Here is a 26,903-nt window from a genome sequence, read left to right on the forward strand (position 1 = left end):
GTATGGCTTACTAAAGTATTAATAATGGTCCAAAACCCGTGAAAACTCAAAGGTTTTCGATTTAAAATTTTTGTGTAGATTGTGTAATGCTGTTTTAAGTTACTGACAGGAGAGAGTCGGTGAGATGGAGAGCTGGTGTAAGGGAGATGGAGAGCCGGTGTGTGATGGAGAGCCGGTGTGAGGGAGATGGAGAGCCGGTGTGAGATGGAGAGCCGGTGTGAGGGAGATGGAGAGCTGGTGTGAGGGAGATGGAGCGCCGGTGTGAGATGGAGAGCTGGTGTGAGGGAGATGGAGAGCCGGTGTGTGATGGAGAGCCGGTGTGAGGGAGATGGAGCGCTGGTGTGAGGGAGATGGAGAGCCGGTGTGAGGGAGATGGAGAACCGGTGTGTGATGGAGAGCCGGTGTGAGGGAGATGGAGAGCCGGTGTGAGATGGAGAGCCGGTGTGAGGGAGATAGAGAGCCGGTGTGAGATGGAGAACCAGTGTGAGGGAGATGGAGAGCAGGTGTGTGATGGAGAGCTGGTGTGAGGGAGATGGAGAGCCGGTGTGAGGGAGATGGAGAGCCGATGTGTGATGGATAGCCGGTGTGAGGGAGATAGAGAGCCGGTGTGAGATGGAGAACCAGTGTGAGGGATATGGAGAGCAGGTGTGTGATGGAGAGCTGGTGTGAGGGAGATGGAGAGCCGGTGTGAGGGAGATGGAGAACCGGTGTGTTATGGAGAGCCGGTGTGAGGTAGATGGAGAGCCGGTGTGAGATGGAGAGCCGGTGTGAGGGAGATGGAGAGCTTGTGTGTGATGTAGAGCCGGTTGGTGATGTAGAGCCAGAAGGAGGGAGGCGAGCATGCTCGTAAGAGGAAGAGAGATCCCCACACTTCTCCATGTGAATTCAAATACTTGAAAAATGTATGTTAAGAATATATATTTATACAATTTTTGAACCATGAGACTTATTTTTAGAATAATACCCTTGTTACTTAAAATTATTTTCAAAATTATTTTTAAATACACTTTGAAAGAGTCAATAATAAACTTTGTATTAGTGGATTTTTTCTGGATGCTTAAAATAGTAACAAAAACTAAGATTTTTATTATGTATACTTGAAATGAGCAAATATTAATACACTTTACATTTGATGTGAAAGTTCGAATAAAATGGATTTAAACAAAAAATATTGATATATTTTTTTTACTTACAACAATTCATCATTTTACACCAGTCATTTTCGTAGGAAACAATATATTTTTTACACATGTTTAGTTACCATATTAGAAAGGTTTGTCATAGAGCCACAGCTTCAGTAACTGACTATTACAATGTTCACAATGGAAACCTTTATAAAATTTATCACACTTTTCAATTGGTTTCCATAAACCTTGATAAGTCTGTTGAAGGAAGGAGAATTTCATTGTTTATGTTAATCAATGTTTTGGCACTGCACAGTTCACACACAATAAGTTTCTGTTGGCCTCCGAGGACGTAGACTAAGTCGTCTTCAGGATCTACAAGGTCCGACGGCACCGTTTTCACTTGGTCATATTATAAATCACCATCATTCCATGACAATGAGTGCATTTCGTAAGTCAGTCTTCGATTATCACTTTGTGATTGCTTGTCTAAAACACACCACTCGCACTGTGTTTTAAAAATTTATTCGTAAGATTTGGTTTCGTCATCACCGATAACGGAACGTTGCTTCTCTACAAGGCCCTCTTGGGATGTAAGACACTGGACGTTGCACAGAAACTAGGTCACACACACACAGATATGCTGGAGTGACAAGGCTACGGTGTTGACTCTGCAAGGCTGCGAGGCTGGCCTTTTGGCCTTTACCAGGAAGGGGCGTCTAGATGCTCGTGACGGAGGTGGTACAACGCTCAGGACCTGCAAGCTTCTCGGTACTTCCTGCACCACGACCTCATGTGTGGTGTGTCGGTCACACTCAGTACATGGCAGCAGTCTTGAATGTCCTCATCCTCCTGTAGGTACTTTGGCAGGGATATGTAGACATTTCTAATTTCGTTTGGCTCTTAAATAAGAAGAAACTCTTTCGGCAGGTATGCTAACTCCTTCTCCTTGTCCAGAGCAGGTAACGTGCAAACACTTCACCGTATGTCACGATCGCCGATATGAACTTCGCCCAGCTCGCACAACAAGCAAACATTGACTCCTCGGTAGACGACTGGCATGGTCGAGGAACTGCTGTAAACTAAAGGCTCCTGGGTCATTAGGGACTGTATTTATAGCCTAAAAGGATAGTGAAGAGGGTAAGGGGTCAGAAAATTGGGTGGGAATATTGGAAAGGAGAGAGGGAGGGTGAGGGGTGACAATTAAAAAAAAAAGTGGCAGAAGTGAGTGGGGAAGTGGCGGAGGTATATTGCAAGGGAAAAAAATAGGGTTGGGTAAGAGGTATAGGGGTAAATTCCAAGAAAATATAATATTTAGGAAAAGGCGGTAAGGAGGGGGTAGGTGGCAAGAGAGGGTAGGGGGTGAGGAGGGGAAGTGGCAGGTTAGTTCATATATGCATTGGTATTGGTGGTGGAGGTAAGTCTACCAGCAGCCACCATGGAGGAAGGAACGGTCGCCATTTTAATTTTTCCCTTACTGGGTTTGAACAGAGTACTCCGAGTTCCATGACTTAAGTTCGCTTTGAAAATAAAATTGTTTTAAAATTTAAATAATTAATTTTTTTATAAATTTAACAGTTTTGCTCATATTTCCTGATAATAATTATTTTTTTCAAGATTATGGCCGTAACGAATATTGCCACGATGACGTCCTAATCGTAAACGATTGGAAATAAAATGGTGAATGTGACATCATATTCAAAATGGCAGAAAGTTCTAGAAAACAAAAAGGTAGAAAATAAATGGTGGAACCAATATGGCGGATACAATATTGGCACTGTGTTAAATGTCAAAGGTGGAGGTTATACAATATGGCCACCGTGATGTCATAATCTTAGATGGCTGACATTGGCTCCAGCTTCACACTCTAACTACTGGGCTTTGACCGGCCAATATGAATTACTAATATATATAAGTTGTCGAACGATTTCTGGTACCCAATTATCAATGCTACGCATACTACGGTGTTACACTTGAGTCGATGCCATAAAAATTATGTAACTTAATGCACAATGTATTTGGGCCCAAGTTGTGTGGAATGTAAACATTACATAGTTTCCATTGCACTCGACAAATAACGGGAACAATGAAGACGCTGCCCCCGGATAGGGGAAACAAGGTAGTTAGTAAGAGCGACACAAGAAAACTGTGTTGTGAGAGTAATGTGCAGGAAATTTGGTATTTCGACACGTTTTTTTTAAATTTTACTATAATTTTAAATTATTTTTGGAAATTTTATTTGCTCTATAATTTGGTTACTAAAGGGCGATTTACACTTTGTTAGGCTGGTGTACTCCCCTTAGTTAAACTTTGTGCCAGTAGTCTGAAGCACCTTTCCCAGAGACGTATCTGATATTTTGCAGATCTAATACTTTGCTGGCAGCCAGTTTGACATTTCCCTGGTTTACAGGCACGTCCCAGGCCTGTAACGTTACTTCACTTTATGACTAAAACTGCATACAGCAGCTCTGGACGAGCTGTTACCATTTCTCAGAGACAAGCCTTTACCGTCACGAATACGTATAAGGTTCTCTCCTCGAAAAGCACGTCATGGACGCTCATTCTCAGCGTCATTGCACTTTTGTTCACCCCCTCCTCTCTTGGTTCTAAGAATTTCCCTAAGGCCAATGACCGGTCAGAAACCCCAGCAGACAGCGACCGTCTCCAAGGACGCCTTGCATAAAAAAATGTGTGTGCCAAGATGGACCGCACACGATACCTAGCGGCAAACTCGCTAACCGCCCATCCAACTTACCCTGTAGACCGCCAGAGCGCAGCACTAGACTGCGCCCTTTATTCCCTTGGTAAAGCAGACGCCTTGGGCAAGTCGATTCTTTTTTTTTCAGACACCTTTCAATAGGTAGCGCTAAAGTCGGCCAATGCTACCAACTTCGAGACATCAGTCAGAGTTTTTTTATGACGCCCACTCAGGGAACTTCGGAACCTTTCGGTCCGGACTCCCAGTCACCCCCTCCACTTTTAATAGAACAGTTACTTTTAATTACGAGACGCGGTTCTCCGCGGGACACTTCGCGCCGCGACTGCAGACGGACCGTTTGATTATCGGCGAGTCGACGAGACACTGCAAGACATCCATCCAGCCGCAACCGACAATGTAGTCGCTTAAATAAGGGATGCTATCCCTATAATCTTTTTTAAGTAGTTTAGTCCGTCTGCGTAGTACAAAGTATAATAGTTATTTTTCTTTTAAATTATTTCTTTTGAAATGATGAAAACGACCGCGCCAGCCGCGTATTCGCGGGATCCAATTCCTGGCGGGCGACGCATCTGTAAATAGAAGTCAACTTTCCTGTCTGACAGGGTCCGAGAGCCGGACGCCGAATTGGCACTTTCATCTCCCTTCCACAACAGGACACAAGCGCCCTGGCATCATGTTCCCGCGTGATCTCCGGGAAACGAAGCCCCGACCTCCGGTGCTTCTGTGTCTTTTGACCCTTTTCTGAACTTTCTTTCAATTACGTCGTCAGATGCAGTTAATTAGATAAACATAATTTCTGGACTTTAAGTATATATACTGGGAACGTTTAAACATGTGTGTTTTTTATTGGTTTATGTATTTTTTAGTAAATGAAACTTTTGATAATTCCGTGTACGGCCGGCCAATATTTTTTTAAATATACCTGAGAGCTGTTTAAGAATGTAATTAATATTGTACGTTAAATTTTCTTGTATCTGTTATGAGTTTACTCAGTATGGAGTAATTATATTTTAGACGGAATCACACCTTGTTTATGTTCATTTCTAATAAACTAGTGAAACCTAAAGATCCACCCAGCAAGGCAAATATGGTAATCAGACCGTGGTTTACTGCTACAAAAATAATAGCAGTTAGCATGGTTTGAACCTTGCTACAGTAACACGATTTGTAAAATGAAATAATCGAAGAAAACAATAAACATGTTAATACGACACACTTAAGTAGTCTTGGAACATTAATTTTTTGTCTTGAACTTGCTCCGCTTGAATACACCAGCTGGTTGCCAACATAAAAATAAGCCATATGTTAGCAATTACAATGATACATAAAATGACAACATAAATAATCAATTACTCTACAAAATATACTTGTAAATACTTTAAAGTTCCTTGGCTTTCTTCACTCTATGAAACAAAGAAAAAAGAGTGAGTCCCAATGTATATATGTTTATTAGGAACAAATAGATTATAAACAATATATATAATACACAACTTTTAAAAAAAAGAAAAATTACAAGATTTATTGCACAAGTTATCTTACAAATATTATTCATTAAAAATCTTAAGCCCAGGCCTGCCTTGTGGTTTACAAGAATAATTACAAGCAATATTCAACAGACCCCTCGTGCTACTGGGTACAATAAGGCCGGACACTCGCCTCAACATTCGGTGGTCGTCCTGTCCCGGCCGTCGCTCGCCGAGTCGCCGCTGGAGGTTGCACGCAGGCCAATCAGCGCCCTGCTCCCTCACCACGCCATAGTGCACTGCTGTCCCGACCACGAAGAGAGGTGCGAACCCCCTTGGCCGGACTGTGCGATGTCCGCTTTCACACTCACTTCAGTGCATCGTAACTTTCAACCAACAACTTCCTGCAGGATTGGCATTGTATCAAGTGAACACCCCTTCTCGATGTGTCAAATATGGTGTACAAAGTCTAACTCTGCAATTGTCACACACTGCCTTGATATGCCTGCTTCTTTCTGACCACACTGTTTAAATGATGTTACATACATGCACTTTCCCGTACTTTTGTCCACTCGTAATTACTGTGCATTTCCACGAACAACCATATCCTTTAAAATACGAGTGTTTATACACGTCTACTCTTGTCCAACTATGTCTCGGACTAGCTATTACCTAGTGCCCTCCTTCACAACTTCTCCAACGAGGCTCTCGGTCGCCTCTCAGTCGGCACTCTTCTCGTTGTTGGCTACCTTTAGCACTTGGTCGCTGACGATCTCGTTACTCCTCGCGAATTGGGTTAAGTCCGACTGACGACGAAAAATAACTAAGTCCATCTTACCCTTCGCAGAGCCTTAGTCCAATACCGGTGCTCGTAGTTCATTCGGGCATAGTGGCGGTATTCTTCTCGGTGGTCAGGCAGGGTGGCGGCAGGTCTTCGTTGCGGTAGAGCAGCGCTTCCGCTGCTCGCCGATGTTGTTCTGCCTCTTAAGCGATTTCTTTTTTCCTAACCTAACTTAATGCTATGAGTGTGCGGGAGAGGTCTGCGTAGGGAAGACTAAGTGCGTCTCAGGCCGAAGTCTATACGCTCTAATCATGCAGGTTATTAACCATGCAGGAGAGGTAGCGTGCATCATGTGCTAGGAGGGGAATGGCCAGCCATGGCTGCGATTGTGCCATGACCAACTCCCCTCACTGACTATCCTAGACTGAAACTAGATATGTTGGACCCAAGGAAAACCCTGGGCTCGTTTATGTGGGGTGAAAAAGTCGTGCATTATGCGTGCAGGTTGGTGTTGGTAAACAGAAGGATGTATCTGGATGAAGAGTTGGACCGAGTAGAAAAGAGTCTACCATGCGGGGGTTGGGCACTTGGACATTGCTGTCCGCATTGCTTCGGGTGTAATTTGTGGTTTTGGGGGTGACTTTCGTCGTTTCCCACCGGGCTGCCAGCCTAAACTTAATTAAGAAGGGAAAGTTAGATGTTCGCCTGTGAATTTAAATATATATATAAACATTAAAATAAACATTAATGTATGTTTTATTCGGTAAATTTTATTAATTTAATACTATTTTCGCGAGCTGGTGCATCGGGCCTACACTCAGGAGTGGATAGAGCTTCAGTTTAACTTAGGTTGGTTAGAGAAATCATCCAGTCCAACCTCTCAAGCCGTGGTCGGTGATTTAAATATCCGTCGCGCTGCCTTTCCCTCTATTCGCTGACTATTTAGAAACCTCGTGGTTACTCATACTTCAGTTTGGATGGCTGTAGGGGAGGAAAGTTATGTGACGAGTCACGTGACCACTCCCCAGTCACGTGGCTACCCCCTCCACTGCACGGCTCTGGATGGCTGCGTGCGCGATTCTTTAAGAGGTGCGCTTATGGGGTTGTACACCCGCCCCACAAGTACGTAGCACTGGTGACAGTCACTTCAGGGGCAAGTCCCTTCTCTCGTTGAAGAACGAAAAGCCACCACATCAAAGATGTAGCCACGGGATCACAAAAATGGTCCAGAGAAGAAACCTTTTATCTAAATTATTTTTAATGTGTAACAAATTACAATTAAAAACATTTACATAGTAGCATATGAGATAACAATTATTTATACTGTCAGATTGTTACTTAGTCGTTGGAAATTAGAATGGCAACAAGAGCTTAAGGAAACACAGAGCAATGTATAACACATATTTAGTACGGCATGTACAGAGATTTATTCACACATTATACAAACACATATAATCCTCATACATTAATATAAATTTTCTTATTATGTTGGCTGTTACACCTTACTGCTACAATCCATGTTCCAGCGATTACCAACAAAACACCTGAAATAAACTTATACAAATTTACGTATCATTCACTACCTTTTAAACATTTTCTCATAACTACTTTTTTTGTTATAATTACAAATTCTTTTTAATACAAAATACTTAAACCTTCAATTACAGATCAAAATTAGACATTGTTTTAACAGTACCAGAGACTTAGGAACGAGATATTTCTAACACAATTTAAATTTCAACACTTCTCCCCAAATAAAATTGGCTAAAATCTTCAGTGTCGTTTAAGTGATAGCGGCGAGTGTTTTTTTATTTCCGTTGATCCTTGACCTGATCACCCCAGTAGGACCGGAAACATCGACGGAGCGAATTTCTTTATTCTACCTCTGCCGCCGTGCTGATTCCCTGATACTTGCACATTTTCGCCGGCTCTTAATTCACACTATTTGGTAATAAAACGAACACTATACTAGTGCAGAAAATTGGAGACAAATCACCTAACATGCTGTTGCTTGAAATTATTTTAAAACAGTTTTTCATTAAAAATTTACCTCCTTGTTTATGTTCATTAGTAGTCTTAAACGCCACGACTGGTAGCCCCGCTAATGCCACTGCACTACGCCCTTAATGTTTTAATCAAGTAGTAGCACCTTTTATTTTCACTGTATTAATAGAACGAGAAAATATATTTTGTTTTTAAAGTATTGCTGAGCAGAACTCTGTTATGCTCCTAGTCGCAAACCACTTCATGACCCTCGCCGGAATTTTCTATGTTCCCCTTGGTCATTTTACTGCAAAGTCCAACACATACTTTTTACTTCCGAAGTCCCGTGCCAACTTGCAAATTGTTTCTGGGCTACCACGGAATTATTACCAAGTCCGTAACTGACTTGTATAATTTGCGGCCTCTCTTACCGCCTTTTTCGGCATCCATGCGCAGCTTGAAGACCTCAGCGGGCAGCCTTTCGGCGTCGATGATCGCAGGTGCGGGTCGTGGTCACCGCATTATTCACGCAGCCGGTTGAGAGAAGACTCTGTGGAACTCGTGCTAGCAGCCTGCTTATATACTCGCTGCGCTCCATACTAAAACAGCGAGGAATATTCTGGACATCCTGAATCGGAAACGCGGCTCGGAAACTTCCGACCACGTCCACGTGCTCCGATCAAAGGCGATTCGGCACGAGTGGACCCGAGGATCTGCTATCCAACGCGCATCAATTGAAATTCGCGCGCCGAGTCCGTGCAGTGTATGGCGGGTGGTATCCCACTAGCCCGCAGGGGCGAGTTTCCTCGTTACGCAGTACCAACCTGCGTAACAAGATATACAAAAACATTTTACCTTATTATACCAATAAAGGTTGTATCAGAAAGGCATAGCAACTTATAGTGACACGGTTCTTTGAAAAAATCTAAATTCAGTTTTTTTTGTACGGCGTAGCTTTTAAAATCCTGATCACCATTTTTGACGTGACAACGTCTAATAAATCTATGAACACTGGCTGCACGCACGAAAAAGTGTCCCGTAACGAACATTGTCCCACTATGGTTGTCCCCCTACGGATGTGTCCTGTTATGCTCATTGTACGCATGCGTGGCATCTCTCTTCCACTCGATTGGAACAACCATCGATTTGACTTTTCAATCATATTTTCCTCGTTTGAATTATTAATATTATGTAATTTAACGATAGTCCACCGATTTTCAGCACAACCGGTATAGTTGTTTAAAAGTAATGTTGAATATTCAAATATGGTGTTTTACAGTTACATATTATAATTCTAATTACACCCGGGATCTTTTGCAAAATGTTTTAAAAAATATTGTAACCCATTATAAATAAATTTGGTGCATTTGGGATGCGTATTTGTTATAAAATCGTGTTATAAAAACGAAATAAAATTTTTCCCCTACCGTGCTGTCATCTACGGTGACGGACGTGAACCGAATGAATAGCGATATCTATCTGCTATCGCGGGAACCAGGCACTACTTAATATATATTTTCCTTTGTTTATCGCGAGGGGCGTTATTATTAATGAATTATAAATAAAATTTCGTGGCCGGGGCCACAATTGCATATCTTTTTGAGCACTGGAAGACATAAAAACAAAAATATTCTCGACGTATTTTAATCTCTGGTTTTCATTGCTTATTACAACAACAATTTTGGCACTAAAGGTAAATTATTTTTGCATTTTAAAAATCTAATTACTAGTATAATTTCAAGTATTTATTCTTTTATTATTTCAAAAAGTAGTATCTGTCGGGGAGTGCAGTAATAATAGGTAATATAAGATATTTGATTTCAGTTTATTTATATGAAAACTTGTTCATAATTATATTTAAATGAAAAGTTAATATGGTTTTCATTGCTTATTACAACAACAATTTCGGCAATAAAGGCTAATTATGCTTGCATTTTAAAAATCTGATTACTAGTGTAATTTCGAGTTTTTATTCTTTAGTTATCAAAAAAGTATCATCGGTCGGCGAGTGCAGTAATAACAGGTTATGTTACAATTGACTAAACAATTATGGTGATTAATATAATTGATGATAGATATTAGATTACAGTTTTTTATATGAAAACTTGTTCATAATTATATTTAAACTTTAAAGCTAAACGCCAATTTTTTAAATTAATTGCAAGTGGACTGTTTCGTCTACTGTTTATAAAGTGAAGTGAAAAGTTAATGTGGTTTTCATTGCTTATTACAACATTAATTTAGGCAATAAAGGCTAACTATTCTTGCATTTTAAAAATCAGATTAGTAGTATAATTTCATGTATTTATTATTTTATTATTAAAATATAAATGATTCAATTTTATTTATAAAAATATGCAATAATTTCATCAATGTTTTTTTATGATGTTGTCACGTTAAACTATCGCCCGTAAACCGACTTTACTGACAACCAGTTTTTTTTAATGATTTTCTGATATAACTCTGAAGTAAATGCTGAAATGTATTTTTGTTTATTTACAGTATGTCAAATGATTTCTTCCCAACCGTCTCTTGCTGTGAGTTTTTTTTGTTACCTCGTATCCAATGGTTTTGCCTGCGACTAAACTCAAGGTCAGTAACGTCCTCGCGCCACAAAATCGGATACCACGAAAATAATTCTGAAATAGCCGGCTGTATCTACGCTCCATTAGAAAGCATTGGTCTATAAGTCCACATTTTTTAAGCGAGCTATGAGCTAGAAAGTCCCAGATAGCCAAATAAGTTAGGTATCTCAAGTATATAACCAAAATAGTCATTATTATATCACATCTTCATTGTAGCAGCGAACAGAAGATTTTTCAAACGAATCACTTCGGGCTTCATGCAAATAAGCGTTGAAGAATTTCAATTCATCATGTGCAGACATCACAAGTGGTGGTATTTGTATGATATCTCTAAGCCGACCAGTTACTAGACTCTTTGTTCTCTTGGAACAATCGGCAAGCTACAACAAAGACAGTTTATTGATTTGTGTTCCATCGTTCACAAATCAAAGTGACGATTCAAAGTTATGTATGCTGGTTGCGAATACCGGATCTACATTTATTTGTGTGCTTTTGGTGCAAATTTATTTCAGCTTGTACGTGTTTTACTCATGACAACGCGTGTCCGTTGTTCTCCAGAAGGGTAGGTAACTATTAAAAATTAAAACTTTTTTCTCCCCTTATGATAACAAATTTATTCACAAACTCTTCAAAATGTAAACAAACGATTTGAGTTATGAGGTGAACCCAGTAACTAAGGGCACTTGCATGGCTGTATAACCGTATTGTTGTTTTATTTATGTAAATAAAAATGTTAATATTTGTTCGTGAAATTTTTAAATCTCCGAAAGTTTTTCACCGACAGCTTTGAAATTTTGACACAGTTGCATTTGAATACGCACGTGTTTTTATATAACCTTTGACAGGTAAGCGATATATTAAAATTTAGTTAGGAAAAATATATAAAATTGAATGTGTGTGTGTTCGTCTACTGTTTTGTAAAGAAAATATATAGATAAGAAAAGATAAGATAAAGCCAATATAAAGAAAGATAAAAAAAATATATATTGATATATATATATGGAGATAAACCGATATATAAATATAGAGAGATTTAAAGATTGAGAGAGAAAGCTATATATAAATACAGATGTATAAAGATATAGAGAGATAGAGATACGGATATATGTATATATATATAGGGTTAGATTAATGTAACGATGGAAAATGTAGATAGATGAATAGAGATATTTGTAGAGAGATATATAGAGAAATAAAATTATGTGGCGATATATGGGTAGAGATATATAGATAAATGCATATATAGAGTGATATAGATGTAGAGAGACATAGATAGATGAAGAGATATGGAGAAATTCTTATATTCAAAGAAATCTAATAGATTTATAGAAGGACATTTATAGGTATATATAGAGAGATATCCTTGTCTGTGTTCTGCCGCCCTCTCTACCTCAACCTGGCCAAATACCAAGGAGGTACAGAGGCCAACAGTGAAAGCATGGGGAACGGGCTCAATGGTGCCTTGTTAGGCGTGTAGAAAATCATGAGAACCTTGAGCCGACTGGGGAGGCCATATTACAGGATAAAATAGATAAATATATATACTAGTCAAAATTAATACAAACAGTGGTCTTAGTTAAATGAATACAGCAATATCGTTTCTCTGTTCCTTATATTTTCTTTTCTTTAAATTCTTTTACTTTAAATAATAACAATAACAAGTTTAATATCAATTGATGAGTATACAGTCATACTGATAGTAAAAGTAAATGTTAAGATAAGGGGCCCCTTTAGATACTTAAGTTAAACACATTGATTTTGATGTTAAGAATTACATAGGTGAAAAATTACATAGGTTAAGTCAAAAAAAATTAATTATTAGTCCAAAACAATGCCGAAAATGCTAGGTTAAATTTTCTCTTTTGATATGGGGTGGCTCATGGTTGCTCTTCTGCATGCAGAAAGTAACAAAGAAGATCTTTCCTGATTAGACGAGCTGCATCAGGCACTGAGAAGCACCATGACTCAGGTGACGAAGAAGTTGTGTGTCACGAAGTAATCGCGCCCATTGCCACCCACGCTTTCCGCACACACACTTGCGGTGTACGGTGAATTAATTAAGACATTGATGCCAAAAGATTAAGAAACGGCCGAAGCTAGGAACAGTTACATCATGGCCGACATGCTTCAAAAAGAAAGACGTTTTATTTTGTGCAACTGAAGAAGACCATAGAGTTGAGACATGAAAGACTGCACATGTAAAACAAATAGTTACACTATAGTGCGATTTCCCAAATCAGCATTCATTATGGACAAAAGTAAAATTATTTTGTTGTAAAACTAATATAAGAATTTTAACACAGAAACTTGTGCTTTTATAAATATAAATTATGCTGAAATTGTTGGTTACAAGATGATTTACAAATTCAAGAATAAAAAAAAATTATGGCTCCCAGTTTGCTATACAAAATAAAATAAAAACAAGAACTATAAAATAGATAAAGTGAGCATGCGCATTACTACAAATGTGCAATGGCACAGTGTGTACCTACTTCAAACAGCAACGCGTGTTCAGGTACAGCTAGTTTATATATAAATTTAGAGTAAAATGTAAATATTCCATACGAGTTACGAACTATAACAAAGTGGTTCATAATATAAAGACGAGACTGGAACTCTTATCGCACCAATGCTGACTTGAATCTAAGTACTTCAAGTCCATTTGCAATCTGCGTGAAACATTTCAGCGGTGCATTCATCCCTGACGTTATGCCGCGGTGAAAGAATGGCCTCAATTCTAAAAAAGTAGAAGTTGACTGAAATGGAGCATAGTTTTTTAACGCTCGGGCAGAGAAACTCCCTTCAGAAGCGATTTTAAACACGAACTGGGGTGCAAACAGAGAAAAGGCCCATTTAATGGAGCTGGGTTTTGACGTAGCTCGAGGTTTGCGAGCTCTTTTACGTCTTCGGCTTTTTGAAGCCGGCCATTCCACTTCCCGTTCGTGCTTTTTTCTGAAGTTGGTGTAATGGGTTTCACAATGCCACCTAAGCTGTTGTTTAATTTTTAAATCCCTATTTAATCCTTGCCAGAAATGATTAGTTACAGTAAAGTGATTGATTTCCTCCATTAAAAATTAAACATTAATTTGTACATTTACATGTGGTTAGGATCCGCTATCATGGTTCCCCTCCCCCATTATTTTTGCTATAATTATAATTTTAGTAGTATAGGTTAGCCGGAACTGGCACAGGCTTTCGCAGGAGGGGCCAGAGGTGCCGACCGCCATCTTGGATTGTGACGTCACGGCGGCCATATTGGATGGTTGTGACCTTGACCTTTGACCTTGACCTTGAATTTGATCCTCAAAATGTGTCAAAATCCGCCAAAATTGGGCAAAATTTGCCCAAAATTCCTCAAAATTTCAATTTCTGTGGAAAAAAATTCCGCCAAAAATCTCAAAAAATTCCACAATTCAAAAATTCCCGTTTTCGAGGGAAAAATTCCCGTTTCGAGGGAAAATTTCCCGTTTTTAGTCCTTAAAAATCCCAGCGGCTAGAAATGTCCATATGTAGGCTTAAGCATCCATGTCTACAGCCTACGATAAGCCTCTGACGTCATCATGGATTATGACGTCACCGTTGTAATTTCCGTTACGGCCGCCATCTTTAACTTTTTTATTTATTATCCGATTTTAATGAATTTTTTTTTTAAATTATAAAAATATTCATTTAATAAAATTTCAATAAAAATTTTTTAAAAATCATACATTAACGACACGGAGCTCGGAGTCCTCGGTTCAAACCCGACGAGTGCAAAAAAAATAAAAATGGCGACCGATCCTTCCCCCCGCGGTGGCTGCAGGCATACTGACTCCCACCACTTTTTTTCAAAGCATATATATCGTCAGGTAGTATGACGTCATGTCCGCCATCTTGTCCTCGTCTGCTGGAAGCCATCATCAGTGTATCGTCGGCGAGAGTGCGCTGACGCCATGTTAGTTTAATTCTTATCCGCTAGAGTGCAGTAATCATTTATTATTGCTGTGACACCCGACATCTTATCATTTTGCCGCCATCTTGAAAATCCGTAATTATTTAGCTAGAAATTCGGGAAAAATTCCAAAATTCATTAAATAAATTTGTAATCTATATACTGATTGATTAGGTCGACTAAGGTCCTTGGTACGATCTAGGACGATGCAAAAAAAAAGGAAATATAACATCAATTTAACATAATAGTAACAGGTTCGAAAATAAAAACACTGCAAGTTCTTTTACAAACATAATATTTATTACATAATTTCTATTTTACTACAGGATCACCTGCGAAGGTTAGCAATCTTACAAACATTTAGGTCCGCATAGGCGTGAAATGACTAATTCTTAGCTCCAATCGGTTTATACAAGACAGAGTCCAGCCAGATCCTTTACAGACATAGTCCTCCTCTTCTTGACAGAGTTTCTGGATACCTTGTTTAACAGTTTGCTTGATATCGTTAGAACTGTAAATTACTGCAGCCGATGTCTTGAATGCACACTTCTTCACTTTGTCATCGAACGGATAAGGCTTTCCATATATACAGTCCAACCACAAGTTATATTTCAAAGGTCCGTTTGTTGCTACGTCATCAGTAAGCTGATTGATTATATCCTGTCTGATATCATCAAGAAAATTACAAATGTCCTTTGACTCACTTAACGTACTTGGATAATAGTAGTCTTTCAATGTTCCACGAAATGCAGACTGCGCCAAGTAGAAGCCATTATCGTTCACTTGTAATGCTCCGATCACAGTCTTATGTTTATTTTCATGTTCAGATGCCACAGCAATCGGTTGCTGCACATCAGTTTTTTTACTTGTACGCTCACGAGGCACCAATCTAAACTCAGGAGTCGTAATTGCTGCAGGTAGTTCAGCAGTAGGCGCACTGACTTCACCTTTACAGTTTATCGAATGTTGGCGCAAATTATCAATTCGAGTAAACCATTTATGACACTCGTCACAGCGAAACTTCATGCGAGAAGGATTCTTCGTACATTTACTCCTCTCATGTCTCCGTACATCATGTGCAAATGCAAACGTCATGTCGCAGTAGCCACAAGGATGCCTAGTTGAAGACAAACCCGAACCAGATGTCGCTGTTACTGCAACTGAATCATTTCCAGGCATACTCTTATGCACATCAATGCATCGCTGTTGTATAGAAACCTTTACTTTCTGCCGCACTGCAGGTCCTTTACATGTCTCCAAGTGATGCTTCAAATTAGCATTTCTTGTAAATTGCTTGCGACACTTAATACAACCAAACATTTTACGATAAGGGTTCTTGGCACATTCTCTCTTCTCGTGTCGACGAGCATTGCTGATGTTTGAGAAAATCTTGTCACAGTAACGACATCGATGTTCGTTAGTTGACGATTCGCCATCCATTGAAGTCTCCATCGAGGGCGAAACAGCGTTCGTCGAGGTTTCCTGTACAGTCAGCACTACCGGCATTAAAGTCTCTTCTGCTAATGGTGGAACAGCACATATCGAAGTCTCCATCAGTGTTGTCAGAGGCGTTGCCAACAGGATCTGCTCCTTCTCCGTCGTAGCTGTCGATAAGGTTCCCGTAGTCGATGGTACAACCTCCGAGTTCAACGTTAAAGTCGGTAAAGATGCCATCGAAGTCTCAAGAACAGGCAATTACACGACTTATGCACCAGAAGAAACAAACTAGGTGATCCGTACACCGTCGACGGCAGTAACAAACTGAGCGTCCTGCTGTCTAGGACACGTTTATATACATTAACCGGTTTGAATAATACGCTAGTCAAATCAAGAACAATTCAGTAAAATACTAGAGTCAAAACAACATTAAAAAAATAGAAGCACCATCAAAAAAAAAGGAAGCACACTTGGAAGCACCGACAACGAAAAGGCAGCACATTTGGAAGCACCGACAACGAAAAGGCAACACATTTGGAAGCACCGACAACGAAAAAGGCAGCACCATCATCGAAAAGGCCGCACATTTGTCATTGGCTCCAATATTCATTGGTTCCATCAGTCTATTGATTCTATCAGTCTAGTGACTCCAACAGTCATTGACACCAACGGCCTTTTTCTTCATCAGCTCCAATGATATTTGGCTAGAATGCTACGAGTCTAAGAGACCATGAGACTACAATTCTACGAGTGTACAAGACTCCTCCAACTACCTTCAAGTGTATAAAGCTCCAAATGCTCCAACAGCTCCAACACGCAATGTACGCGCAATACATGCAATTTACACGCAATAAATGTAATGATTACACAGTACACACACACACAGGAAACGGAACGTACACACAGTACACACAGGAAACGGAACGTACACACAGTACACACAGGAAATGGAACGTACACACAGTACACACACAGGGAACGGAACGTACACACAGTACACACAGGAAACGGAACGTACACACAGTACACACAGGGAACGGAACGTACACACAGTACACACAGGAAACGGAACGTACACACAGTACACACAGGAAACGGAACGAACACGTAATATTCACGCAATTGACACACAGTACACGCAGAGTACACGCAATTTACGCAAAGTACACCCAATGTACGCAATGTACGCAATATATATGTAATGTACACACAATGACTACGCTTCGTTCGCGCAGGACAAGCATTTAATGAAAACGAAGCACGTTTGGACGGAAATTCTATAAAACGAAAGCTCATTTAACGAAAAGGAGGCGCATTCTCTCGTTCATTCAACTTGGTAGGATACGATCTTCAATGATAAGTTAGGATATAATCTCTCCAACAGTCTATGAATCCAACAGTTTATATTTCCATTAGCCATCGACTCCAACAGTCATTGACTCCAACAGTCATTGGCTCCAACAGTCATTGCCTCCAACAGACATTGTCTCCAACGGCCTTTTGGTTCATCAGCTCCAATGATATTTGGTTAGAATGCTACGACTCTAAGAGACTATGGGACTACAATTCTACGAGTGTACAAGACTCCTCCAACTACCTTCAAGCGTACAAAGCTCCAACTACTTCAGCAGCATTATGTTATAATAGTACAAGGCTACTTGACTACGAAGCTACAAGTCTACATGGCTCCAATTGCGGCATCTGTCTTCGTCTGAATTTTCTCTTTGACTCCAACTCCGCCCGCCAACATCTCTTCGATCTGCACCTCGATTATGTTATAACTACGAAGCTACAAGTCTACATGGCTCCAATTACGGCATCTGTCTTCGGCTGAATTTTCTCTTTGGCTCCAACTGCTACAGCAGCATTATGTTATAATAGTACAAGGCTACTTGACTACGAAGCTACAAGTCTACATGGCTCCAATTGCGGCATCTGTCTTCGTCTGAATTTTCTCTTAGACTCCAACTCCGCCCGCCAGCATCTCTTCGATCTGCACCTCGATTATGTTATAATAGTACAAGGCTACTTGACTACGAAGCTACAAGTCTACATGGCTCCAATTACGGCATCTGTCTTCGGCTGAATTTTCTCTTTGGCTCCAACTGCTACAGCAGCATTATGTTATAATAGTACAAGGCTACTTGACTACGAAGCTACACATCTACAAGGCTCCAATTATCACATCTGTCTTCGTCAGCATTTTCTCTTTTGCTCCCACTGCTCCAACAGCATTATGTTATATGATTCCATGGATACTTTGTTACATAGCTACAGGTCTACGAGGTTCCAATGCATCATGTTTACGAAGCTTCCAGAACACAGGGTTACGAGACTGCGAGGCTACAGGACTACGAAGCTTCCAGGACACGAGGCTACATGGCTACGAGACTACATGACTCTAACTGATTACAATAGCACCACTCAGTGGTGAGAGTTAGGTTATCTCATGCAAAAGTACTTTATGCATGTAGTTCTGCTTTTCAACAACAGATGTCACCACATGTTGCTTGCAGGTAAATAATATTTAGTTCTTTTATGCGGGATGCGGGATGCTCACTAACGATCGCAAAAGAAGGATGGCTTCGCTAGACTCCAAGGAAAAGGAAGTTCGTCTTACATGTTGGTGCTCCACAGATGTCTCATGGCGTAATATTAATTTGACTGAGTAATGATATTTGTCAGTTCCACCTGATAAAAATATTGCAAGTTTTGATTTAGTAGCAGAAATTATCGAATTAAATGTAACTCCAATTAAAATGACATGTCTCAATAGACAAAAAAAATCCATGCAGAGAGTGGTTCCTCAGAATAGTCAGAAACACTTGAAGAAACCACAGGAATGATTGCAAGAACACGGGAAAAACCATCAAATTATTGACATTAATAATCAGGAGCACACGGAGAAAACCATCATAATATTGGCAAGAATAATCAGGAGCACACGGAGAAAACCATCATAATATTGACCAGATTAATCAGAAGTACTCGGAGAAAACCACCACATGTTTTCCTTGATATCATAAAATTACAGGAAAAAAATATTTAAAAAAAAATAACAATTAATAAAAAAATAAAAAAAATAAAAAAATGCATAAACAGTTTCTGCTAGCTTGTAAACTTATCATTGTTGAGCAAAGATAGAGTTCTTGTACATGCCAGAAATTTATGCATTTTTTTATTTTTTTTATTTTTTTATTAATTTTTATTTTTTTTAAATATTTTTTTCCTGTAATTTTATGATAGCAAGGAAAACATGTGGTGGTTTTCTCCGAGTACTTCTGATTAATCTGGTCAATATTATGATGGTTTTCTCCGTGTGCTCCTGATTATTCTTGCCAATATTATGATGGTTTTCTCCGTGTGCTCCTGATTATTAATGTCAATAATTTGATGGTTTTTCCCGTGTTCTTGCAATCATTCCTGTGGTTTCTTCAAGTGTTTCTGACTATTCTGAGGAACCACTCTCTGCATGGATTTTTTTTGTCTATTGAGACATGTCATTTTAATTGGAGTTACATTTAATTCGATAATTTCTGCTACTAAATCAAAACTTGCAATATTTTTATCAGGTGGAATTGACAAATATCATTACTCAGTCAAATTAATATTACGCCATGAGTCATCTGTGGAGCACCAACATGTAAGACGAACTTCCTTTTCCTTGGAGTCTAGCGAAGCCATCCTTCTTTTGCGATCGTTAGTGAGCATCCCGCATCCCGCATAAAAGAACTAAATATTATTTACCTGCAAGCAACATGTGGTGACATCTGTTGTTGAAAAGCAGAACTACATGCATAAAGTACTTTTGCATGAGATAACCTAACTCTCACCACTGAGTGGTGCTATTGTAATCAGTTAGAGTCATGTAGTCTCGTAGCCATGTAGCCTCGTGTCCTGGAAGCTTCGTAGTCCTGTAGCCTCGCAGTCTCGTAACCCTGTGTTCTGGAAGCTTCGTAAACATGATGCATTGGAACCTCGTAGACCTGTAGCTATGTAACAAAGTATCCATGGAATCATATAACATAATGCTGTTGGAGCAGAGTAGTATATAATAGCCGGTCCGAGATCTGGCGCCGGCGCGTGGAGCCGGAGCCGGTGTCCGCCATCTTGGATTGTGACGTCACGGCGGCCATCTTGGATGGTTTTGACCTTGACCTTTGACCTTGACCTTGACATTTGACCTTCAAAATGTGTCAAAATCGTCCAAAATTGGGCAAAATTTACCCAAAATTCCTCAAAAATCTTCAAAATTTCCATTTATGCGGAAAAAAATTCCACCAAAAAATCTCAAAAAATTCCACAATTCAAAAATTAGGATTTCGAAAATCCTCAAAAGCCGTCTTGCCTTAGAAAGAACCCAAATTCCTGAAAGTGGCTTAAGCATCCTTAGAGCTAGCCGCTTTAACCCCCTAAGGTCATGACCTTGAAAATTAGGATGCCATGGTAGCCATATTGTATGATGACGTCACCGTTGCAATTTTCGTTACGGTCGCCATCTTTAACTTTTTTATTTATTATCCGATTTCAACGAAAAAAATTTTAAAATTTATAAAAAAATTCACTTAATAAAATTTTAATAAAAAATATTTCAAAATCATACATTAACGACACGGAGCTCGGAGTCCGCGGTTCGAACCCGACGAGTGCAAAAATAATTAAAAATGGCGACAGGTCCTTCCCCCTAGGTGGCTGCTGGCAGACTGACCCCCACCACTTTTACCAATGCACATATACCATCAGGTAGTATGACGTCATGTCCGCCATCTTGTCTTCGATGCTGGAAGCCATCATCATTGTATCGTCGGCTAGAGTGCGCTGACGCCATGCTAGTTTAATTCTTACCCGCTAGAGTGCAGTAATCATCTATTACTAAGGTGTCCGCCATCTTTAAATTTGGGCGCCATCTTGAAAATCCGTATTTATTTAGCTAGAAATTCGGGAAAAATTCCAAAATTTATTAAATAAATTTGCAATTAATATACTGATTGGCCCAGTCAGTTCCTATTCTTGGTTCGACACTCGATCGATGCAATATATTTTTTATTTCATGTAAAAAATAATAATTTCAATAAATCATATTCAAAATTCTTAAAGAGACTTTAAATCCTCTACTACCATCATCCTATCAGACATCATGTCCGCCATCATGGAAAATTCGTAATTGACTTATTAATTCGGAAAAAGTTCAAAATTCATTAAATAAATTTGCAACCAATAAAATGATTAGTTAGATCGACTAAGGTCCTTGGTACGATTCGGAATGAAGATGAAAAAAAAAATAAACATAATATAATAGTGGCAGGTCCGAGAAGTAAAACAACACAAGTTCTTTCACAAAATAAACTTTATTACATAATTTCTACTTTACTACACGAACACTTGCGAAAGCCAGCAATCTTATAATCATTTAGGTCCGCAGCGGAGTGAAATGACTAATTCTTAGCTCCAATCGGCTTATACTAGAAAGAGTCCAGCCAGAACCTTTACAGACATAGTCCTCCTCTTCCTGACAGAGTTTCTGGATACCGTTTTTAACAGTATGCTTCACATCGTTAGAACTGTAAATTACTGCAGCCGATGTCTTGAATGCACACTTCTTCACTTCGTCTTCGAATGGATACGGCTTTCCATATATACAGTCCAACCACAAGTTGTATTTTAATGGACCGTTTGTTGCTACATCATCAGTAAGCTGATTGATTATGTTCTCTTTGATATCATCAAGAAAATTACAAATGTCTTTCGACTCACCTAACATATTTAGATAATAGTAGTCTTTCAATGTCCCACGAAATGCAGACTGCGCCAAGTAGAACCCATTATCATTCACTTGTAATGCGCCGAACACAGTCTTAGGTTTATTTTCATGTTCAGACGTCATACCAATCGGTTGCTGCACATCGGTTTTCTTGCTTGTTCTCTTACGAGTCTCCAATCTAAAGCGAGGAGTCGAAGTTTCTACAGGTAGTTCTTCAGTAGACACACGGACTTTACCGTTGCATTTTTTCACATGTCGTCGCAAAATGTCAATACGTGTAAACCATTCATGACACCCATCACAGCGAAACTTTATACAAGATATATTCTTCTTGCATTTACTCCGCTCATGTCTTCGTGCATCATGAGAAAATGCGAACGACATATCACAGTAGCTGCAAGGATACCGTGGTGATGAAGACGATCCTTTCAGACCCGAACCAGATGATGTTGTTGCAGCAGTTACACCATCTCCAGACATACTCTTATGAACATCAATACATCGTTGTTGCACCGAAACCTTTACTTTCTGTCGCACAGCAGGACCTTTGCATGTCTTCATGTGCGTTTTCATACTATCTTGTCTTGCAAATTGCTTGTGACATTTCTCACAAACAAACATTTTACGATAAGGGTTCTTAGCACATTCTCTCCTCTCGTGTCGTCGAGTATTGCTGCTGTTTGTGAAAATCTTGTCACAGTAACAGCACCGATGTTCGTTAGTCGTTGTTGAATCACCAGTCATTGAAGTTTCCATCGAGGGTGAAACGAAGTTCGACGAGTTTTCCTGCATAGTCAGCACCACCGGAATTAAAGTCTCTCCTGCTGACGGTATCGCGACTGTTGAAATCTCCTCTTTTGATGACGTCGTCTTTGCCGACGGGATCTGCACCTTCTCCACCGTAGCTGACGTCAGGGTTCTTGTAGACGATGGTGCGTCGTCCATCAAGCTCAACGTTTTAGATGGTAAAGACGCCATCGAAGTCTCAAGAACAAGCAATTACACGACGTATGCACCTGATGAATCAAACTAGGTGATCCTTACACCGAAGACGTCAGTAACAAACTGAGCGACCTGCTGTCCAGGACTCGCTTATATACACGCACCGGTTGGAATAATACTCTAGTCAAATCAAGAACCAATTACTATAATACTCGAGTCAAAACACCATTGAAAGAAGAAGCGTACCAAAATAAGGTAACGCATTTGGAAACAAATTCATCAAATGAATTGAACACGCAATGTACACACAGTACACACAGGAAAACGAAAAGTACACACAGGAAAACGAAATGTACACACAGGAAATCGGTACGTACACACAGTACACACAGGAAACGGAACGTACACACAGGAAAACGAAATGTACAAACAGGAAAACGAAATGTACAAACAGGAAAACGAAATGTACAAATAGGAAAACGAAATGTACAAACAGGAAAACGAAATGTACAAACAGGAAAACGAAATGTACAAACAGGAAAACGAAATGTACAAACAGGAAAACGAAATGTACACACATGAAAACGAAATGTACACACAGGAAAACGAAATGAACAAACAGGAAAAAGAAATGTACACAGAGGAAACGGAACGATCACACATACAGTAGCGGAAACACAGACTTATTTGGAAATCAGGATACAAGAAATAAATCATACTTTTTTAAAATATAAATAATTCATTTTATTTTTCATTAGTACACACATGACAGTTAATCAAATGATTATTGTAAGTAGCCAGCGTTCCGAAGCTCTTTAAGTATGGTCGATACTTCCACGATATGCGAGTAGTTTCCTCTACGAACAGATGCCACCATCAGCCTTAGCCGGTCAACCATAATGTTTGGATCTTTCCATGATGTGGAATCAATCTCTTCTGCCACCATCTTCCTTGCACGTTTATTATAAATATTATGATCTCTGCTGTCCTCCGTTTTAACACCAACCTCAGGGTTACTTTCATCATCGAGCCAGTGATCATCACAAGCTTGATCAGATTTATTTATTACATCACGACGTTTCCATCGCTTCGGTCTCAGGACACCACCACATTCATCGGTCTTGTCAGCTTTAGGTTCTGCATCACAGTCTTAGATCACGTCGACAGCTTCAGAGTCACTGTAGCAATCACCGTAGAAGGCATCGTCTTCACCCAGATTACCGTATAAGAACTCGTTATCGTCGATGTCGAAGTGTCTGCATCGCCTTCATGCTTCCTTTTCAGGAGTCCATTATTTTTACAAAGTATGGAGTATCTGCTAAATATAGGCTTGAGTGTATTTTCACTTTTCAAGGTGTTGATACTTCCATTAGTTTCAGTCTTCCCGAAACCATCAGCATCCTTCAATATTTGTTTCTCGTCACGATCGGCGTGCTACGGCTTCCATCATTTCTATATTAATAATATTATTTGTCTTAAAATCTCCGCGTCCGTGTCACTATCACAGACGTAAAGACATCATCTTCGTAGCCGTCATCAATATTGCCATGAGCTGCATCAATATCACTCATTTTATGATATCGTTTCCACATTTCAGTTGTCAGTGATTTACCCGCAATCTATGATCTTGTGAGCTCCATTCTCTTTTTCTTTAAAAGCCTATGTGTCCAGTTTTATTATTTAATCCTTCAACCCATCATCCCAAACCCAATTAAATCATCTTAGTATATAGAAAAAAATCAACAAAGTTCCTTTCATTTAATCTTAGGAACCGCATCATCCTTTCCACCTATATTTTAGTTTCTTGAACCCAAGAGTCTTTCATTATATATACCATGCAGTGTTCTTCAAGAGATGTGGTATACAACCATTTCTACATAAAAATCCATCCTATCGATGATTTGTTTACACATAAAAAAACCTTCACGTTAGTTTTACATGTTTTATTAAATTATCTTTTCAACTAAAATAATTACCACACATAGTAATTTCTACAAAGGACACTTTGTCCAAGACATTTTAACCATCATCATCTCTCTGAAAACAACCATGTTCCATCTATATCACAATGTAAACGAGGGTTAGAGGAGATGGGACAAACAAGTGCTAGTCACTCATAGGGTAAGAACCATGTGTTCGATACCTATCTCAGTCAATGTAGCATCTATGTATTTCTCTTAGCTCATGTAGAAAAATATGTTCCAATGCATACGAATTTAAACTTATTCACGTACGACTAGTCAAAAGTACATAAATTCAAGCACGTTAACCTAAAAAAAAATTCTCAAGGATAGAGGCAGAGACTTCTCGATCGAGACACGACTACCATCACCTGCAAATGAACATTGACCCCTCGCGCGGGAGTTGCAAGCTTGCAGAATGCTGCGACACTCATATGTTTTGCTCGAGACATGCATACATCACGCCGCTAGCCTTCCAACTCAGTGCACGTAAAACTCCAGTGAAATCGTAATCAAGCTCATGTAAAGTACTTGACGGAACCACTTCAAAGTATACATCACCGAACCAGAGCAGAAAATCAGCCTACGAATGTATATCTTGCTACCTACAAAAATAAATGTGTAGCACATATACGAGAGGAGTCGATTCCTACATAGCATACTCCTTACGCTGATAATTATAAGCGGCAAAATACTTCAAATCATGACCCCGGCTAGTATACATTTTTTTCGTGAACCCTAAATTCATGTTAGTAATCGGTACAAATGTGTGAGTAATTCGGACGAATAATCGCTTACCAAGTATCCAGAATCTTACTGTTACAGCCCAGCCAGTGCACCAGAGTACCCCGAAGTGTGGTCATTTGATAAACATTCTTTAATTTTTTAATATCACCTCCGTAGTGTACACCGATATATGACAGGTTACGATTTAAGACCATAAATTTCCCACAAGTCTGTTAGTTTTATTTCGGGAACTAATAAATTATTTCTCAAAAATAATAAATCAAGTTCTTAGTCAGATTTGCTCTAATGCTACGGTATTACCTGTACCAGCACTTTACCAAAACATCTCCCATAAAAATCTTAAGAATGCAGATGGCATACTCAGACAAAAATAATTTTAGCAAAAAAAAAAAAAACAGTCTTCATCATCATTATTGGTAAAAAAAATAATACACACAAACAAGACATAGCGCGCATTACAAATTCGACCAAAATTACGTGTCACATGTAGTTTATTGCATTTAGATAAACGATGTAGGTTAGGGAAAAATAAATAAAAAATTCTTTACTTCTATAATTTATTTAAAATTGTACATTTATACACATTAAAATCTGACACTATATATATATCGTATACATTTCTCAGTCCGTGCGACATTCATTTTTATTAAAATAAATTATTATAGTTCGTATTAAGAATGACAAAATACAAATAATTCATACAGATCTCGATAAATCAGTTCAGGAGTGTAACACCTTAGAGGACCAGAAATTATGCTAGAGACCTTCCTTTACAAAATTTATAATGTTTTTTCAAGTAAAATTTTCGTGTAACCTGTATACCGCACTTCTCACACAGAAATTTTACACGATCAAGATTTCTTCTGCAGCCATGCTTTTCATGGATACGTGTACTTCGTAGTCGTTCAAAACGTTTACCACAGTAGCGGCACTGATACAGATATTCATCGCAATTATCATCGCTTCCCCGCTGTACAACTTGCAAATGAACTTTGCTTTTACAATGCCTAATCAAATTACTTTTGTTTGTGAAATGTACACCACACGGGTCACACGGAAATGTCACACGATTAGCGTTTCTTCTACAGACATGATTTTCATGTCTTCTTGCATGTTGACGGTATTTAAAACTTTTGTCACAGTAACAGCACCGATGTTCGTTAGTCGTTCTTGAATCACCAGTCATTGAAGTTTCCATCGAGGACGAAACGAAGTTCGTAGAGTTTTCCTGTGTAGCCAGCACCACCGGCATTAAAGTCTCTCCTGCTGACGGTATCACGACTGTTGAAGTCTCCTCTTGTGATGACGTCGTCGTCGTTGCCGACGGGATCTGCACATTCTCCGCCATAGCTGACGTCAGGGTTCCCGTAGTCAATGGTACAACATCCATCAAGTTCGTCGTTTTAGATGGTAAAGATGCCATCGAGTTCACAAGAACAGGTAATTACGCGTCTTATGCACCAGAAGAA

At 39.3% G+C, this 26,903-nt stretch overlaps 1 protein-coding gene across 1 annotated transcript in view; it reads left to right on the plus strand.

The window, feature by feature from the left end:
• Positions 1-612: 612 nt before the first annotated feature.
• LOC134532201 (putative uncharacterized protein DDB_G0290521) overlaps positions 613-26,903 on the plus strand; it is a 50,644-nt gene continuing 24,353 nt past the window's right edge. The window contains exon 1 of the mRNA XM_063368621.1: positions 613-645. Coding sequence (XP_063224691.1) covers positions 613-645 — 33 coding nt within the window. The remainder of the gene's footprint in view (positions 646-26,903) is intronic.

The sequence above is a fragment of the Bacillus rossius genome, chromosome 5 (genome assembly GCF_032445375.1).
Source record: "Bacillus rossius redtenbacheri isolate Brsri chromosome 5, Brsri_v3, whole genome shotgun sequence".
Classification (NCBI taxonomy): domain Eukaryota; kingdom Metazoa; phylum Arthropoda; class Insecta; order Phasmatodea; family Bacillidae; genus Bacillus; species Bacillus rossius.